Below are 18,274 nucleotides of genomic sequence, written 5' to 3' on the forward strand. Positions count from 1 at the left end.
GGTCTACCTTATGTTTTCCCCTTTAAAACCACAAAGTTCATAATAGTTCTTAAAACTTGGCTGTAATTGCTAAATCACTAGTTGTGAATATTTCAGTCGTGCAGACCGATAAGGTGCTTTAAAAGTCCTACCTAGCCCAGCAATAGAACCCCACAATTTTAGACTTAAGTATATGCCCCAAAAATACCCAATTAAGTTCTAAAGCCCCAAAATTATTTTTTTCATATATGTTCATCTCTGTTGAATAATACATGTTAGGTGCTGACTAGATAGCTGACACATGGGAGTATAGGGAGAGTATGGTAGTTCAAGATGAAACATACTTTATAGTCATCCTATAGATAAAGATAAAGAGTTCTTACTTTGCCTGGGATATAAATATATACAATGGTTTTGTAACATTGTTTAATAAACAATACTTTTTTTCTACAATACATGTCAATTAATCTATTAAACAATACAGGAGGCATCAACTAATGTGCATCAACTATCAGCTAAATATCGCCATCTGCTGTTTCATTGTATAAAACATATACTCACCTTTCTGGCTGTGTGGAGTTACGATGAAGCCAATAGGACTGACTTAAGGTTTGTGTCCATGTTTCTCATTGGTCCATCTCTATCTCAGGGTGTTCCTGGTTCTCCTGGACTTAAAGGTGATAGTGGAGACCCTGGTCCTCAGGTGAGAGGTTAAAGATATACCTGTAGACTACTTAACACACTCACAGTCATACTCTGCACTTATACAGTTACTGTACCTATACCTCACTACAGTTACCCATACCTCACTACAGTTACCCATACCTCACTACAGTTACCAATACCTCACTACAGTTACCCTATATCTCACTACAGTTACCAATACCTCACTACAGTTACCAATACCTCACTACAGTTACCCATACCTCACTACAGTTACCCTATATCTCACTACAGTTACCAATACCTCACTACAGTTACCAATACCTCACTACAGTTACCAATACCTCACTACAGTTACCCATACCTCACTACAGTTACCCTATATCTCACTACAGTTACCAATACCTCACTACAGTTACCAATACCTCAGCTACAGTTACCAATACCTCACTACAGTTACCCTATATCTCACTACATTTCCCTACACCTATACCTATTGTATACCTATTTAGTTAATTTCTTTAACATTTTAGTCATTTAGCAGACGCTCTTATCCAGAGCGACTTACAGTTAGTGAGTGTATACATTTTTTTCATAGTTAATGTTACCTAACTGACGATGAACTGAACAATATGTCACCTACAGTTACCTATACCTACACCTTTCATTACTGTATACCTATACAGTTAATGTTCCCTAGCTGACTAGAAACTGACCATCATCACGTGTCATTCACAGGGCCCCAGGGGAGTCCAAGGGTCTGCAGGACAAATAGGCAAATCTGGCAAGAGGGTAAGTGAACTGAGTGAACCTCATCCAGCGCTTGTGTGTGTGTGTATGTGTGTGTGTGGCGTGTAAGATCTGAGAGGTTTATCCTAATAAATCAAAAACAGATGCCTGATATGTGCTAAAATCCAGTTAAAATTACCAAAAGGGACAACCTGGCAGTGGATGACATAATTGGCTGTAGCTGTATTTCTAGGTAGATGTCATGGCCTGATTGGTCTTTATGTTTCCATGTTTAGCCTCTCTCTCTCTCTCTTCCTCTCTGTTGTAGGGTCGTGGCGGAGCCGATGGCGCCCGAGGAATGCCTGGAGAGTCAGGCTCTAAGGTACACGAGGACCTCTGTCCACTAGTCACTTTTCTCCGAGAATTAAAACCACATGATGTCTCTGTCAAGTGTGACTGTTCTGTGTTGATCACAATACTGTGTTGTAAACTTATGCATGATGATGTCTGTGTCATCTTGGGACTTGGTGGTCATTGTCATATTGTTTCTCCACAGGGTGACAGAGGCTTTGATGGCCTGCCCGGTCTGCCTGGTGAGAAGGGACACAGGGTGAGTATTGTAACGACACCACGAAGTCACAAGCACCTGCATGTTCACCTCTTCCTAAATGGTAATACAGATGTAGGATCTTTATTTGATCACCCTGTTACAGGAGAACTTTCCTGCAATGCAGGACATTTAAAACTATATTTGAGGTTTAAAAAGGCTTTTGAAGTTTGACATTTTCACTATGAAATTTCAGACTTGATTTTCCCTTACGAAAAATGTATCACACCCTACAAAAAGTCCATTAATTATAATCCACATAATAATTCACATTTCCTGTTGCTGCAGGATTATTTTCCTGCTGTATCAAACAGGCTCAAATTAAGATCCTACATCTGTACTTTAGGCAGTTGAGAGCCTGCATACTATCTCAGGGAAATGACCCATGATGCAGACATAAAATGAGCTGAAATTATCAGGATCTCCATATTCTCTCCCTCTACAAAACACGACTTCCGGTTCCCATACTGGTTCACTTAGATTGAGGGTCTGATTTGAAGTCACCTTCACTCTTCAACCCTTAGACCCGCTTGAACAAATAGCGAAAGAGAGAGAATATGGGTCATAGTATGGCCAACAATACAGTATGTTCCAAAAACACTGGTCTTTTCTGTCTAATACTATCACTCATTCCAGAGGATCTGAGGTAAATTACAGTGAGATTTAGCACAGCAGGTAATCAAGGGGATACATACTGGATGAATATCATTGAACAATAGACTAGTGTTGGTCTGAGAAACAAATGGCCTTGGACGTTTATAGGCTTATGGGTAAAAACACTGTTGGCCTATTTGATAGAACCAAATTGGCTTAAAACAAAATGCCAACACTATTAGGCTCTGAACAGGGGCTTTTGGAAATACCAGGGGTTTTGGAAGTTATAAAATGTCTTTGACATTTTTGGCCACATTAGCTTGTGGGTGTTACTACTGAATAGTCTGTCTTGAGTTTTTGTGTGTGCAATATTATACAATCAGCTAAATCCTGAATTCAGAAAATGAAATGCTGAATTATATTATTGTATTATAGTAGAACTAATCTGAATGGCTTTGAAGTGGTCATTTAAAAATAAAGAAATAAAGTTAATATTATTCAGACTTACAGTTGGACCAATAGCTTGGACACATTGATCCTCTTATATCGATCTCTTCCATAGAGTTACTCACCAGACACATAGCCAGGCAGCATGTTGAATGATACACATGCATATACAGAACTCCCAGTGCCGGTCCTGTTCTGTACTGTCTGCTTGGAGGGCCCTTAGAAGAGACAAGCCACACAAGGCCCCCACCAGGCTAAATAGGAGCTTGGGCTGCAGAGAGTTAGAGAAACAGTGGACTGTGTGGCTTGTCTCTTCTAAGCTCCTACTGAGACAGATATTAGGAGCCCTCAGATATTTCCAACCTGGGCGTGTGGTTCCTAATCCTGGCCTGGGTAACATCAAGGTAACAAAAGAGTGAGCCAGCCAGTCAGTCAGCCAGCACAACCAGCCAGCCTGACGTAAATAAGAGGTTGTGAGCAGCTTCAAGTCTACAGCTGGCCTGGCCCAATCCTCTTTCATGATAATAACACACATCTCTCTCTCTCTCCTCTCTCTCTCTCTCTCTCTCTCTCTCTCTCTCTCTCTCTCTCTCTCTCTCTCTCTCTCTCTCTCTCTCTCTCTCTCTCTCTCTCTCTCTCTCCCCCTCTCTATATCCGCCCCCCCCCCCCCCCCTCCCATAGGGGGAGACAGGACCACTTGGACCACCTGGAGCCCCTGGAGAGGACGGACAAAGAGTGAGTACCCCCCCCCATCATTCTCCCATTCCTCTTCTTCATCTCCATCCCTCCATCCTTACTGTGTAAACTGACTGTTCTTCTTCTCTGTGCAGGGCGAGGATGGAGAGATCGGGCCAAGGGGATTGGCTGGAGAGAGCGTAAGAGAGTGTCCACTGAATTGCTGTTAGGTTTGATAAATAGGACCCTACAGTGTAACTTCACAACAGTATTGGAGTAATACAAGTATTCAACCACCCTGTTATGACCTACTATCTCCTCTGGTTGACAGCACGACTACTTCTGTATCAGTTATTTAATCTATGATTCATATTAATCCATTAGGGGGCAGGGTTTCTTAATTGGTATTTGTTCTACAGATTACTTCATTATTGTTTTCTGTGATCCAGAGACAGTAGAGAAAGCGAGACATCCTACTCCGGTCTACTTATTGCCCCGTCCCCGCGGAGGGGGTGCCCCAGAGTGAGACATCTCACTCGCAAATGTTTTCTGGTCTGGGCAGGGCGGGACTGGTGGGGCAAGCGGGGAGGGGACAATGGGTAGACCATAGCCAGCGGTTCCCTATCTCACCTGAGCATGCCAGATACAATATATGGAGGAACCATGAGCTCACGCGGGAAAGCATGCTCACGTGAGAGGGGGAACGCCCCCAGACAGGAACAGTGAACTATTTTAATTTATCCACCATCTTTGTGTGATCCTGAAACCCTTCTTTTTCATGTTTTAACCCTTGGTGACCCCCCCCCCCCCCCTCTCTCTCTCTCTCTCTTTAGGGTCCTAGAGGTCTGCTTGGGCCACGCGGTCCACCCGGCCCCACTGGACAACCTGTACGTAGTACTTAACACATATTTTCCTATGATAGAGTTATCACTATGGTATCTCCTGTATATTACAACATTGAATAAGTCGTTCCTACTCATCTGAATGTTTGTATTTCCACAGGGTGTAGCTGGAGTGGACGGGCCTCACGGTCCCAAAGGAAACATGGTATGAACACTCATAACGTTATCTCACACAGATACTAAACTAAAACACCCTTTTTGACATCGTTAGTGATGGAACCAGAACTGGTTTATATAGTGTTTGTGTAAGCCTGACCAAGACATTATTTGTTACCAGAGAGGAGTGTAGTCTACTACAGGGTATCAGTGTTTAGGATAGGTTGTTTAGGCTAGGTTCTAACACTATTTTAAACTTCACTGCTGTAGAGGTCAAAGGTCAAACGGTGTGCTTGTGAGCACAGGGAGGAGTGACATCATTCACACTGTAGGTCAGGCAGTGACCTCTCCATGTGTTTCAAAATGGCTGCCTGCTGGGGCTTCTCCCTGTAGCACATCGGAATAGGATGATATTGCCCCTAAACACTGATCTAGGTCAGTTTTGCAAGCTAACCTTCTAATGGTTAATGATAGGATTTGGGAAAGGTAATCTGGTCCTAAATCAGTGCTTAGGAGGAACTTCAACAACAGCAATCCTACAGTTCAGAGTAGCAACAGACTGCAGGTTACAGTTGTTTGTTCAGTCCAGAAAGATCAGTCACAGTGTTTGTCTGGGTATTTGTCTCAGACTAACCTACATTAATATCGTACAGAGAGAACATATTCGTTATTCAGCTTAGTACCCTAGCAACAGTACAGCCCTGGTCTCTATCTGTTTGTGTTTTGACTCAATGTTTACCGTATATGGTCTTGTCTGTGAGAGCTCACGTCTGTCAGTGTCTTTGACAGAGGAAGTAGTGGTATCTCATAATCTTAGAAAAAGAGCCTACAACTGGAATCTAAATGACAGAATAGTCACACTGGGGAGTCAGGACAATCTGTTCTCTGAAATATATAGGTATTTTCAAAAAAGTATGATATTTCTTCAGTGTATACAACAGTTCTTTCCAAGGTCAACTATTTCTCTATTATTTTAACCAGATGTATTTTTCTTCAGTCCCAAACGTATTGAGAGTAGACACTGCTATATCTTATATTAGCACTCTCAAACATCTCCTTAAATGGTGGAAGCATCTTCTGAGTAAACTAAAGATATACTGTAGATAAGGTCTGCTGTGCCCTGCTCTAAGCTCGTTGTCATGTGAGATTGATTGTCTCTGCCTGTCTGTCTTTGTTTAGGGACCTCAAGGAGAGCCGGGACCTCCAGGTCAGCAGGGGATCCCAGGGACACAAGTGAGTATCCCAGTCATTACAAACATTACAGACAGTATCACAGATATGATAGTATCCCAGACATGACAGACATCCTAGACAGTAACACAGACATTATCACATTCAATATCACAGACATCACAGACCATGTCACATACCATACAGACAATAGTGTCCCAGACATTACAGACAATAGTGTCCCAGACATTACAGACAATAGTGTCCCAGATATTACAGACAATAGTGTCCCAGATATTACAGACAATAGTGTCCCAGATATTATAGACAATAGTGTCCCAGACATTACAGACAATAGTGTCCCAGATATTACAGACAATAGTGTCCCAGATATTACAGACAATAGTGTCCCAGACATTACAGACAATAGTGTCCCAGATATTACAGACAATAGTGTCCCAGATATTACAGACAATAGTGTCCCAGACATTACAGACAATAGTGTCCCAGATATTACAGACAATAGTGTCCCAGATATTACAGACAATAGTGTCCCAGATATTACAGACAATATCACAGACGTCACAGACCAAATATATACATATAAACGTACAAAAAAAAGAGTTGCTATTGACACTAAGAACACACATTAATAATGTGTCTTTATTTTAGTGTGTGATGTCTAAATTTAGTTGGATTTTTTTGTTAGATAATAGTCTCACTGTAATGAGGTATTATGTCAGGAGCTTATGGAAATATACTGCTCTCTGGTGATAATTTACATCACATTTTGGGATTAGTTGAATTCTGCCTCTAACCTCTTCTGCTCCCTGCCTCCTCCTCCCTTCCTCCACCCGTCCCCACTTCCTCTCCCCCTCTCGCTCCCTGGAGGTAAAGAGAGCACACACAGAGAGATTTTCTTGGAATATTTTCCTGGGTTTTCTGGAGGGGTTGAGGGAAGCGGTGAAAGCATCTCATTCATGTCTGTGGAATGCCTGCCGAGAGAGACACACCTGTAGGAGCAGGCTCCCCGAGCTGCAGCACAGCCTCAGATTACTCGCTCTGCCACACACAAACACACACACGGGCACAAATACACACACACACACGCTCAAGAATGAATACAGTCCCACCATTCTTACCCCCGCACCTTCTGCTGAGTCCCCAATGCCCCTACATGACCCCAGCTAGCCTTTGTGTGTGTGTGTGTGTGTGTGTGTTGCTGCTATGGCAACAAACTCTGAAGCTGTCGGTCTTCTTTTGGCCTGCAGGGTCTTCCTGGTCCTCAAGGTCCCATTGGACCACCTGGTGAAAAAGTAAGTTGAAGCTCTGCTCTTCAGTCCCCTGTCAACAAAATTGACATAAAAGGGCCATGTTTGTAAGTGAGTGGCCCGAAAGACAAACTGTAAAGTGTGTAATCTGTTGGATGTAAATGTAGTATGCTTATTTGCCATAGTACTGCACTGAAGGGTTTTTGTATAATGTGCAGTGAATGAAAGCCCCCTTATACAAGTGTCTACACAAAACGTTCAGAATTGCACCTAGTACCTCATCTGTAAAATTATTATTTTCAGATGTATGTTGTTTTTCTCAGAGGTGAACTGACTATGTCCTGGAGGTTGTTAAAGTGTTGTTTTGACCTTTGACCCATGCTGTGTTTTTCTCTCCTTCTGTCTCTGTTTACAGGGACCTCAGGGCAGGTCTGGGTTGGCTGGTTTACCTGGGTCAGACGGACCTCCAGTACGTGCTATTCTGTCATTCTGTTTACACCTCTCACTCAGTCTCACACTCTTTCCCTCCTCTCACACTATTCACTCATCCATTGCCCTCAGACAACCCACACGTACCTGTGACAGTCAACACACTGTTGAGGAGCAATAGAACTAGCAAGATCTACATTGTGATGGTGGTATGAAATGTTGTTAACTAACTGCCATCGTTTGCCTTAACATAGCAAGCCACAGGTACCAGTACATGTCCGTACACAGTAGAGGATGATATACATTCCACACACTGTAGTATATAGGAGTAGCTTGCCTCAGGGCCTTTGTACATTTACATCGACATTTGAGTTAATTAGCAGACGCTCTTATCCAGAGCGACTTACAGTTAGTCATTAAAGTGAGATTTATGATGACTGTGATAATTAATTGGCTAACAAACTAGATTGGTTGAAAAGCCTTATCACCTGTGCTGTTACACAAAATGAGGAAGTAAAGCACAGTTTGTAAAATGTAGCGTGCACCAAACATCTCTCCTTCCACTGCAACTAGCACCCATTGAGCCACAGCATTGACCAATTATCCTGTCCGTTGCGCTCTCCCAACTTGATATGATATACTTTAATGTCCCAGAGTGGAAATTTGACTTGAACAATAGACAGGGCTGTTGCTTCCACATAAATACATAGAATCAATTGAGAATAACACCACATCATACACCCGGCTCCCCCTCACACAAAAAGTTCATAAGTTAATATCAGGCAAGTCAGAATGAGTTTTGTACGACCTGTACTAGTATTTCCCTCTGCCTCGGTGGTCTGTTAGCCTGCTCTAGTTGATCTGCTACAGTGTGTGTCAGGGAAACGCTGGGAAGCTGAGAGGGAGCCTAAAACCTACTGATTTACAGCCTTCTGCCCTCTGACATGTTTAATTGGTGCCAGGTGTGCAAGTGAAAGGTCTTTCCATATGTGTAAACTAACCAGTCAGTCAGACAGTAAGATTGAGCTTAGACCTAAGACTGTTATCACTAGAGTCTACACCACCGCCAGCAGCAGGCAGGCAGGCTGCTGTCGTACACTAACACTGAGGCCTTCTAGAACTTTCTGAAGTACTGAGCTATTCCATAGAATCAAACTAGAACTTTTTGATGTACAGATGTGTTCCATAAAATCGAAGTTTGGGGTTCATTGCTTGAGTGTTGACTGAGATATATCAACTTAGAGGGCGCATCCATACGAGATTAAAGTACTGTATCTAAGTCACTTGTGTTCATTCTACTCTTACAGGGTCATCCTGGTAAAGAGGGACCACCTGGTGAGAAGGGAGCTTTAGTAAGTACAATTAACATTTACATTTTAGTAGCATATAATTGATTGACTGATTGATCGGTCGGTCGATTGGCTGATTGATTGATATGTTCTTTTTTGGATATGAAACTAAAACAGAATAGTTTAAGACATATCTCTTATTGAGAGACTAATGGAGACATTGTTCTCTCTCTCTGTGTCCTCTTCCTCCAGGGCCAGTCAGGTCCCCAGGGTCCTATTGGTTATCCTGGTCCTCGTGGCGTCAAGGTATTGTGGTGGAGCTCACCAAGGTGACGTTCAGAAACATCCTCAAGGTGGGACGTTGTGTTAGGTTGATAACTGTGGTCTGTTTCCTGTCTGTCTACTAGGGTGCTGACGGTGTTCGTGGACTGAAGGGTGGAAAGGGAGAGAAGGTAAAGCTTCTCCTAATCATAATTTGATGCTTCATATCGCTGCCATTGTGTGTAAGAAGTCCATGTTGTGATTACTAGTGAGTTAAACACAAAGTTCTGTCACAATGTTCAGTCACAAAGTCCTTATGCAGTCCAAAATGTCCCCACTGCCCCAATCTGTACTATACTAATCTCTTTCTATAAATACATTAATAAAATTCAAAACCAAGAGCATGACACAGATCCAATATTAATGTTGTTTTTACATCAGTAACACCATGGATATCAGTGGTATTACTGAATAATTTATGTTTAATTTTTATGTAAATTTATGTTAAAGTTTAATGCAATCCCAAAACCTTGAGGAAGGAAGGTAGTGTTTGTTCTGAATAGAAAATGAATGCACCCCATCCCAGAGGTGAGAGCTTGTTGTGAAACATGCATGGTTTCAATGCTTTGGTTGCAGGGTAGACACACACACACACACACACACACACACACACACACATACACACACACACACTGCATTATGTATTAGGATGAGAAGAGACACAGACAGGTGACAGACTGCACACAGAGTCTCAGGGAGCTACAGAGAAAAAGAGACAGTGAGAGACAAAGAACACAGTGAAAGAAGAGAGAGACTGAGAAAGGTTTCCTTGTTCTCTTGTTAACTATTTCATGGCTTCCATGAATTGATACAATAAGAATTTGATTTAGGATGAAACTTTTACAGCGTTTGCAGGGAGATAACAAGTCTACCTTGTACAGCAGCCAAATATAGTCTAAAGAAGCCTTCACTATACTTCAACAACATGTATTGTATAGCATCATATATTCTCCACTTAAATGTTTGAGTGACAGATATCTCTACTGTATGTTTGCTCGTCCACAATGTTTTTCTAATGCATAAGCTCCCTATAGGACCATTATAATAAAAGAGAAGTGTCTTGCGCTCCAATTACCCTGACCCTGTAAATAGTATGCTTACTTACTTTATAGTGTTTTTATTATTTCGTATTTTTATATATTGTGTGTGTTTTTGTTCTATCTTGTTATTTTTGTATTACATTGTTATTGATTACTACATTGTTGGGGTTAGAGGTAGCAAGAAAGGCATTTCACTGTACTTGTGCATGTGACATTAAAACTTGAAACTGAAATTTGAAACAATGCACATGCAATGTGATTCTCCTCTTTGGCCACCAGATGGCAGTAGTCTGCACTGCATACAGAGAGACTGCACAGATTAAGCAGATGAGGTTCCCTATTTTATAGCCTGTGGAAAGATATAGGCCATATCCATTTAGATTTACTATTTACGATTAAAACAAAAAGTATAAAAAAATTAATATGTATCCACAGATACTCTGCTATTGAAATGATTTTAATTGAACCTGGGGACAAGATCATTATTTTGCTCGTACAAGCTCAAGGCATACTGAATCCCACTGATCTCTTACACATGGTGAAAAACAAGACAGTCTAAGATCCATTCAATTTCCTACATATCAACTTAACAATGACCCCTGTTCATATTTTTCTCTCTTATTTCAGGGTGAGGACGGTTTCCCTGGATTCAAGGGAGACATGGGTCTCAAAGGCGACAGGGTGAGTTGACGACTCATACGTGTAGATACCGATTCACCCATAATTATATTTGTATGGTACACTATACACCATAGACCACAGTAATGGTACAATACCTTACCTGTTGTGTGTTGGGTTTGTTCAGGGTGAGCTCGGTGTCCTTGGGCCCCGCGGTGAGGACGGACCTGAGGGTCCCAAGGGCCGAGCAGGGCCCAACGGAGAGTCTGGCCCCATGGGTTCTGCTGGAGAGAAGGTAACGTCTTCATTCACACCCCCTTTTTGTCTTGTAAGGTCAATCTGTTGTTAGTAGCATATCCCCGAAGCCTGTGGAAATACTTTAATTTCATTTGACCTAGTACAACTGTTTACCAACACATTGTGCTCATTCAAGTATTAGTTTATGTTGCCTCAGCAAGACTTTTCTGTTGTCTTCAGGGAAAACTGGGTGTTCCAGGATTACCTGGCTACCCAGGAAGACAAGGTCCAAAGGTACGTAAACAATCACCACGGTGATGCCTGTGAGGACTTCTCTATGTGGGGACAACTTCAATGAACAACATCCACCAATATCCAGCTCACTTCAGAACACATGACCCACCACACGGTTAGGAAGGAGTAACCCGATGTCAAACAGACTTGGTTGTTCACCGAAGAACATCCAGGGACATTTTACCAGAGCTGGTTCATTGACAGATATGTCTTTCAATAAGTACTAATTTTCCAAGATGGAGGTACTGTATATACTGCTTTCACTCAGGATTCACATTAGACATAGATACTAAGAAGCCATGTTGTGTCCTCAGAGACCTAGACGATGGGCAATGTCCCTCTTGTAACCCTGAGACTTACAGTTATGTACAGTTCAAACACAGATAGATAGATTTTCTCATCAGCATCATAACACGTCCCGTAACAGGAAATACATATCCTACTTGTTATTCCTTACCCATCACATCCAGCAATCTGCTCTTTAGAAATCCACTGGTAATATGGATTAAAAGATTACAAACATTATGCTGGAAGATTATGTGGCATTCCGTGAGATGTTATCTAATAGACTGTAGGGCTAATTTATGGCTGAGAGCTGCCAGAAGTTGGGTTTTTATAAAGTGAACTGTTGAAGCACGGCCATTGGGTTTAGAGGAATGTCAGTTTTATAGTGAGAGGTTCGTAGTCCATCAAACTCTGAATGTTTGGCCCCATCTATTTCCATTTCATTATGTTGAGCTTCAGCTCACATCATGACTTTGTGAAATCGGGCCTAGAAAACAGTATAGCTACAGGTTTGAAATGGGAGAGTAAACCATTGTATTGATTTCATGTTTGAATGCTTTTATGAACACCAGGACTGAAGTACACTGGGAAGATGATTTTGAATCCCGCATACACAACAAAACACCATGATTAGAAACCAGACTGTCTTCATATAAAGTGATTGTCTGTTTTTTAACTCGTTGTTTACCCAAGTCAATGGTTTTCTTTTGTTGTTGTTTGGTGTCTGTTCCATGTTCCCACCCCTCTGAGCTGTTAAATGACATGTTTTCACAAAGGATCTTTACAAAGTCATCATGATTTTTGAAGTCTTTGCAAACAAAGGAAGTGTGTGTGTGTGCATGAGTTCATGTGTGTTTCTGTCACATTATCGTGTGATATTTCATGTTCTCCATATGCACCGTGTTTCTATCGTATTATTCTGATAGTGATGAGCTTGTATTCTCTTCTCTGTGTCATCTGTTTTCCCACGGCACAGTGCTGGGTACAGAGTCAATGTATGATGGAGCTCTCTGTCTCTCACATAATAGTAGAGGTTGCTTATTAACATGGATATTCCTCTCCTTCCTGCCTTGTTGATCCGCAGGGTTCCAGTGGCTTCCCGGGCTTCCCAGGGGCCAACGGAGAGAAAGGAGCCAGGGTAAGATAGATAGTCCCGTCCCTGTTTCTGATTCTGTATGGAACTCACACACACTGCATCATAACACTACACAAAGGACATTGATTCCCATTACAAAAGCATTTGTGTGATGAGTTTGCATAAAATATAACCTCCAAGAATCAATGTGGAAGAGAACAAAAATATGCTGAAACTATTGTTTGTTCTCAATGATATCCATTCCCTTCCCAGCATTGACTAGAAAGTCATGCTCACCTAGAGGTTTTTAGCACAAACCTGGAGAGTAACTTTGAAAACAACTTACTGGGGAAGTTTAGGCAGGATTGACCTTGAGTTGGTTTCTGTCTAAATAAATGTCTTCTTCTCTGTTCTTCAAAAGGGCGTGGCGGGCAAACCCGGTCCAAGGGGGCAAAGAGGTCCAACGGTACGTCCTCCTCCAATTTACCACACAGCACTGAGAATGAATGAATGAATGAAAGAATGTATGAATTAATTATTTATTTAGTTAATGAATGAATACATGTGTATTTGTGTGTCCTAACTCTTGTCACATGTATGAGCCTGCTATACTGTACCGTACTGTATAGCCTTACCTGATCTTGTTCTGAGCTGTGTGTCTGTCCTCTCCTGTCTCTCAGGGTCCACGAGGGGGTCGGGGTGCTAGAGGTCCAACAGGCAAGCCAGGTCCTAAGGTAACTGCCCTCTCCATCTTTTTTGATTGCATATTTTATTTCACCTTTATTTTAGCAGGGAGTCCAATTGAGACCAAGGTCCCTTTTACTGCAAATACACACTTTACAAATACCACATAATATAAATATACAAGATTACAAAACAACACACTTAAGAAAAAACAATCACATTCCTCTGCAAAGAGGTCTCAAAGACATGTCCCACTTGACAACTCATAGAAAGACCATACACCATAGTGGTAATGACATTGGTAATCCACATATAGCTGTGTAACTGCTAATGCCTATATACTTGATGTGTAATCACTATGTTGTCTGGGAGCAGTAGAATATCTGATGCTGATTTTCTGTCTGTTGTGTTTTGCAGGGCACAGCGGGCAATGATGGTCCACCTGGCCCGCCTGGCGAGAGAGTAAGTCCCATCAGCCACTGCTTCCAAGGGGGAGGGGTTATGGGCCGGGGTATGGGGCTGACCCATGGATAATGAAATGTGAAATGGCTTGGAATAACAAGCAGTTAACCAGTTAAACCTACAACTGCCTGTCTGACATAGTGGTGGGGTTTGAATAAAGAGTGGGAGGCCTGACCTCGACTGGTGGTGATTACCACTGGAAGAAAGGAAGCATTTAATGATTATTGATCTCATTACTAGGTGGTCACTGTTGGAGGCAAGGGCAATCTGGGTATTGGTCCAGCCATGATTTTTTTTGTGGTTTTGCTATAGTTGTTCCATGTCTCTGTCCCTCTCTCTATGTATCTATATATCTGTCCCTCTCTCTATGTATCTATATATCTGTCCCTCTCTCTATTTGTCTATATATCTGTCCCTCTCTCTATGTATCTATATATTTGTCCCTCTCTCTATTTGTCTATATATCTGTCCCTCTCTCTATGTATCTATATATTTGTCCCTCTCTCTGTTTGTCTATATATCTATCTCTCTCTCTATTTGTCTATATATCTGTCCCTCTCTCTATTTATCTATATATCTGTCCCTCTCTCTATTTATCTATATATCTGTCCCTCTCTCGCCACTCACAGCCAGCCAAACAGCCACACCCACCTGGCCACACCCAACCATACACAGCTACACCCAACCAGCTAGACCCACCCAGCTACACACAACCAGCCACACCCAACCACACCAAGCCACGCCCCAGCCACTCTCGACCACACCCAAGCACACCAAGCCACGCCCACTCAGCCACATCAGGCAGCTGTATAGTCTCTGAGGCTAGCAGAACTTCTGGTTGTCCAGGCAGATTTTCTGCCACACTACAATGGGAGTGTCTCATTGCTGAAACTCAAAGACTGTCCTCACTCTTCCATTGTCTGATTACCGCTCGGTTTATTCCAGGGACCTCAAGGACCCCAAGGCCCCGTCGGGTTCTCAGGACCAAAGGGCCCCCCTGTAAGTATCCTCTCACCAGTGCCATCATCATATTTCTAAGGAAGCCCTTTCCTGCAGTCAAATGACCAAGAGGCCTCATGGGTGGAATGTTATTCATATTTTTCATAATTTCATAATTTCTACACTTAAAAATATATATATACGTAGAAAACCTGGTGTTTCTACAGTATGTCAAACAGTTTTGTTATATACCAGTCTTCTGTGATGTATATAAAGTGTAATATTGGGATGCAAACTCAAAATGGAATACATTTCAACTCTATATCTGACATGGTAAAGGTGTCTTAAGCCCATAACCATGTGTGTGAGGTGTATACTTTTGCTTCAAAGTAGATTTGTTTAAGACTACCAAGAAATACTCTATGTGACTCTGATTTAGCCACTGGAGTAATTAAAGGAAAGCAATTTGGAATGCAATAGGGTGGGCTATGTATTGGCCGTATCACTGATTGGGTGTAGTAATCATTACTGTTATAGAAGCAGAACCCTGTTTTTCAACATCCTATTGCCAGAAGACAAGAGTTAATTTCCTCGTATTGATTTTTGTTTGATTCATAGTTTCGATTTAACCTTTGCTGATAGTTCTGTTTCCTCTTTGCAGGCCATTACTGTGTAGGAAGGCCAGTGTCTTATTATAGTTTAAAAAGAGTTCCACTCTGATATATGTCCATGTATCTGTCATTGAACAATAAAACAGATTACTTTTGGTCAACCCACCACAATTACTATGAGAATCTACCATTAGATGTGCACAAGGTTTCCCCCTCTTTCATGTACTTGTCATTGATAGAGTCTACGTTCTCTGTGTCATTCCTAGGGACCACCTGGAAAGGATGGGCTGCCCGGCCACCCTGGTCAGCGAGGAGAGACGGTGAGTGTTCCAGACCACGCCCCTCGTTAGAGATGTCACACACCTGGGCACACCGGGCCAGCGGGCTCGGACAGACACTTCCTGCCAGGTGTGGAAACATAAGACTACCCCTGCTGTCTCGGGGTGGGAAACCCCCCGACTAGTCTCATTTTTCACACCTGGATGGATTTGTCTCCTCAAGTCTGCATGCTTTTATAGCACCGAGAAGCCCGGGTATTGGACATCTCGCTCTTGTCTTAGACACACAGACAGGCCTTCTCCTCTGTTTTTCCTGATGTATTTAGTGAGAGAGAGATTGAGAGAGTGAGAGAGAGTGAGAGAGAGATTGACTTGAATTGAATATCCCTGCTCTGGTTTTCTCTCTCTCTCTCTCTCTCTCTCTCTCTCTCTCTCTCTCTCTCTCTCTCTCTCTCTCTCTCTCTCTCTCTCTCTCTCTCTCTCTCTCTCTCTCTCTCTCTCTCTCTGTCTCTCTCTCTCTGTATCTCTCTCTCTCGCTGTCTTTCTTTGTCTCTCTCTCTCTCGCGCACTCTGTCTCTTTCTTTCTCTCTGTACCTCTCTCTCTCTCTCTTTCTCTGTCTCTCTCTTTCTCTCTGTACCTCTCTCTCTCTCTCTCTGTCTCTCTCTTTCTCTCTGTCTCTCTCTGGGACTAGACTACCCCTGAGTCCCTGACACACACTCAGACACTAGCCTGTCTAAATGTAGCCAGAGGGTCTAGTCTGTCTATCTTCCCAGGTCGTTGAGGAAAACGACAGACAGCCTATCTGATCACTGCTCTGTGTTCCAGGCCTTAAATGGAACACAGGAGAGGAATTACCCTAGTGCATTAAGCCTCATCTCTCTGCATATCCCACCATTTTTCTTTAGAGTTTATTCAGCAAGTTTTGCATTCATCACCCGATTATCCTCACAGGGCACTAAAAGATGCTAAAAGCTCCACGGAGCAGGGAGCATCCCCAATCGTTCAAGTTTTCTTCTCCATTTGTTCCCCTCCTAAGTGACACATTAGCTGGGGGACTGACCCCCCCTCTCTGGTTCATCTTGAAATGACATCGATAAGCCTCTTCATTAAGATGTTTATGATGCTGGATTTATTACCTGGTAAACAGGCTGGGGGAGCGGCCAATAGCAGAATTGATCATAGCAATAAAATGTTACAGGCCCTAGGCAGTGGGCATAGATCCATCCACTCAGCATAGCAGAGTCTGAGGAAGCATTCAGTGCATATAAAGATTTCACTCCCTGGCTTTCTATCTCTTATTCAGGCCAGGTTGTAAAAAAGCTGTCTGAATCTTTTCCAAACAATACCCAATCATTAATCACTCTGCCACAAGATAATGAGTCCATGAGAAATCATCAAACATTTGACTTTTGAATGCGCTACAGCTGAAAAGGTTTTGCACATAAAATATCCTAACAATAGCATACCCCTGGCTAGACTACAACACGTTTATATTCCCAGAACAAGTGTAGCTACTCCAATAGACGTTAAAAGTGACATGACATCAGCTATCTGTGATTCTTTGCTGCATTTTTGTGTGGCGTAGTCAATGTATCTCCCTTGAGTCCCTTCCTCCCTTTTATGTTTGATGTCTGTATGTTGTTTCATGTAGCTCTATGGTCATTGAATATGCTTTTACGGTGTCCACTCAGTCCGTCTATGATGTCTGGAGTTGGCATCATAGGCATGAATGCAACAACAGATGCATTCGTGTAGAACATGCTTCATTCGAGGGAAATCAATGAAGTTTTTCACACCGGCTATGATCTAAACGGAAACAAACAGACAGCTGATGGATTTCACACCTGATTCCATCACTATGCTTGATGTTTGACCAATTAGCATCAAGTCTACTTCAGATATTGAGATCATAGTTTAAGATCTACAATCCTTAAGACGATATCTCATTTTTGGAGACTCAGATTAAAACCTTACTATAACAGGGAGTTGTTGATGTCCTTGTTATTGTCCTATATCTTTAGAATAATACTTTCTTAGCCGGTTTCCTAGACACAGATTTAGCCTAGTTCTGGACTAATAAACATGCTCAATGGAGAATCTCTATTGAAATACCTTTTTAGTCCAGGAATATGTTTATTTTGTGTAACTGGTTCCTGGTGTCTGTGTTTAGTCTGCTTTATTCTCTTCTGCCACGCTAACCTTGTTATTGCAGCAATGATCATCACCTTTGACCTTTGACCTTGTGGTCATGTGATACTTCATCTTGCCACTTGGTGGTGAGGTGGTAAGTAAGTAAGTGGAATAAATGTCTATGATAAATATCTACTACTAAATGTAGCATTTATTTACATGGGCATCTAAAGTTACTTCCTAAACATGAGAACATGGAAATAAACAAATACAAAACAATAAACAAATAAATGGAGCATAACATAAACTATATAATTGTATATTTCCATAATTCATGTGTTTTCATGTACCATGCACACAGTAATGAACCAGTAGGGTGCAACCATAGAGTGCCTCTTCTTTAGGATCCATTACAAAGAGACATGGTGCGTTCAAGACAATTCGGAAC

General features: G+C 42.1%; 1 protein-coding gene across 1 annotated transcript in view; it reads left to right on the forward strand.

Annotated features, from left to right (window-relative positions):
* col11a1a (collagen, type XI, alpha 1a) overlaps positions 1–18,274 on the forward strand; it is a gene marked incomplete at its 5' end in the record, with an annotated part of 82,814 nt that overhangs the window by 37,251 nt on the left and 27,289 nt on the right. Inside the window, 23 exons of the mRNA XM_084151817.1 lie at positions 629–682; positions 1,381–1,434; positions 1,700–1,753; positions 1,928–1,981; positions 3,701–3,754; positions 3,850–3,894; positions 4,528–4,581; positions 4,697–4,741; positions 5,872–5,925; positions 7,134–7,178; positions 7,549–7,602; positions 8,870–8,914; positions 9,104–9,157; positions 9,259–9,303; positions 10,840–10,893; positions 11,018–11,125; positions 11,308–11,361; positions 12,731–12,784; positions 13,143–13,187; positions 13,402–13,455; positions 13,823–13,867; positions 14,813–14,866; positions 15,684–15,737. Coding sequence (XP_084007943.1) covers positions 629–682; positions 1,381–1,434; positions 1,700–1,753; positions 1,928–1,981; positions 3,701–3,754; positions 3,850–3,894; positions 4,528–4,581; positions 4,697–4,741; positions 5,872–5,925; positions 7,134–7,178; positions 7,549–7,602; positions 8,870–8,914; positions 9,104–9,157; positions 9,259–9,303; positions 10,840–10,893; positions 11,018–11,125; positions 11,308–11,361; positions 12,731–12,784; positions 13,143–13,187; positions 13,402–13,455; positions 13,823–13,867; positions 14,813–14,866; positions 15,684–15,737 — 1,233 coding nt within the window. The remainder of the gene's footprint in view (positions 1–628; positions 683–1,380; positions 1,435–1,699; positions 1,754–1,927; positions 1,982–3,700; positions 3,755–3,849; positions 3,895–4,527; positions 4,582–4,696; positions 4,742–5,871; positions 5,926–7,133; positions 7,179–7,548; positions 7,603–8,869; positions 8,915–9,103; positions 9,158–9,258; positions 9,304–10,839; positions 10,894–11,017; positions 11,126–11,307; positions 11,362–12,730; positions 12,785–13,142; positions 13,188–13,401; positions 13,456–13,822; positions 13,868–14,812; positions 14,867–15,683; positions 15,738–18,274) is intronic.

This window comes from Coregonus lavaretus (assembly GCF_964263955.1).
Source record: "Coregonus lavaretus genome assembly, chromosome: 34".
In the NCBI taxonomy this organism is placed as follows: domain Eukaryota; kingdom Metazoa; phylum Chordata; class Actinopteri; order Salmoniformes; family Salmonidae; genus Coregonus; species Coregonus lavaretus.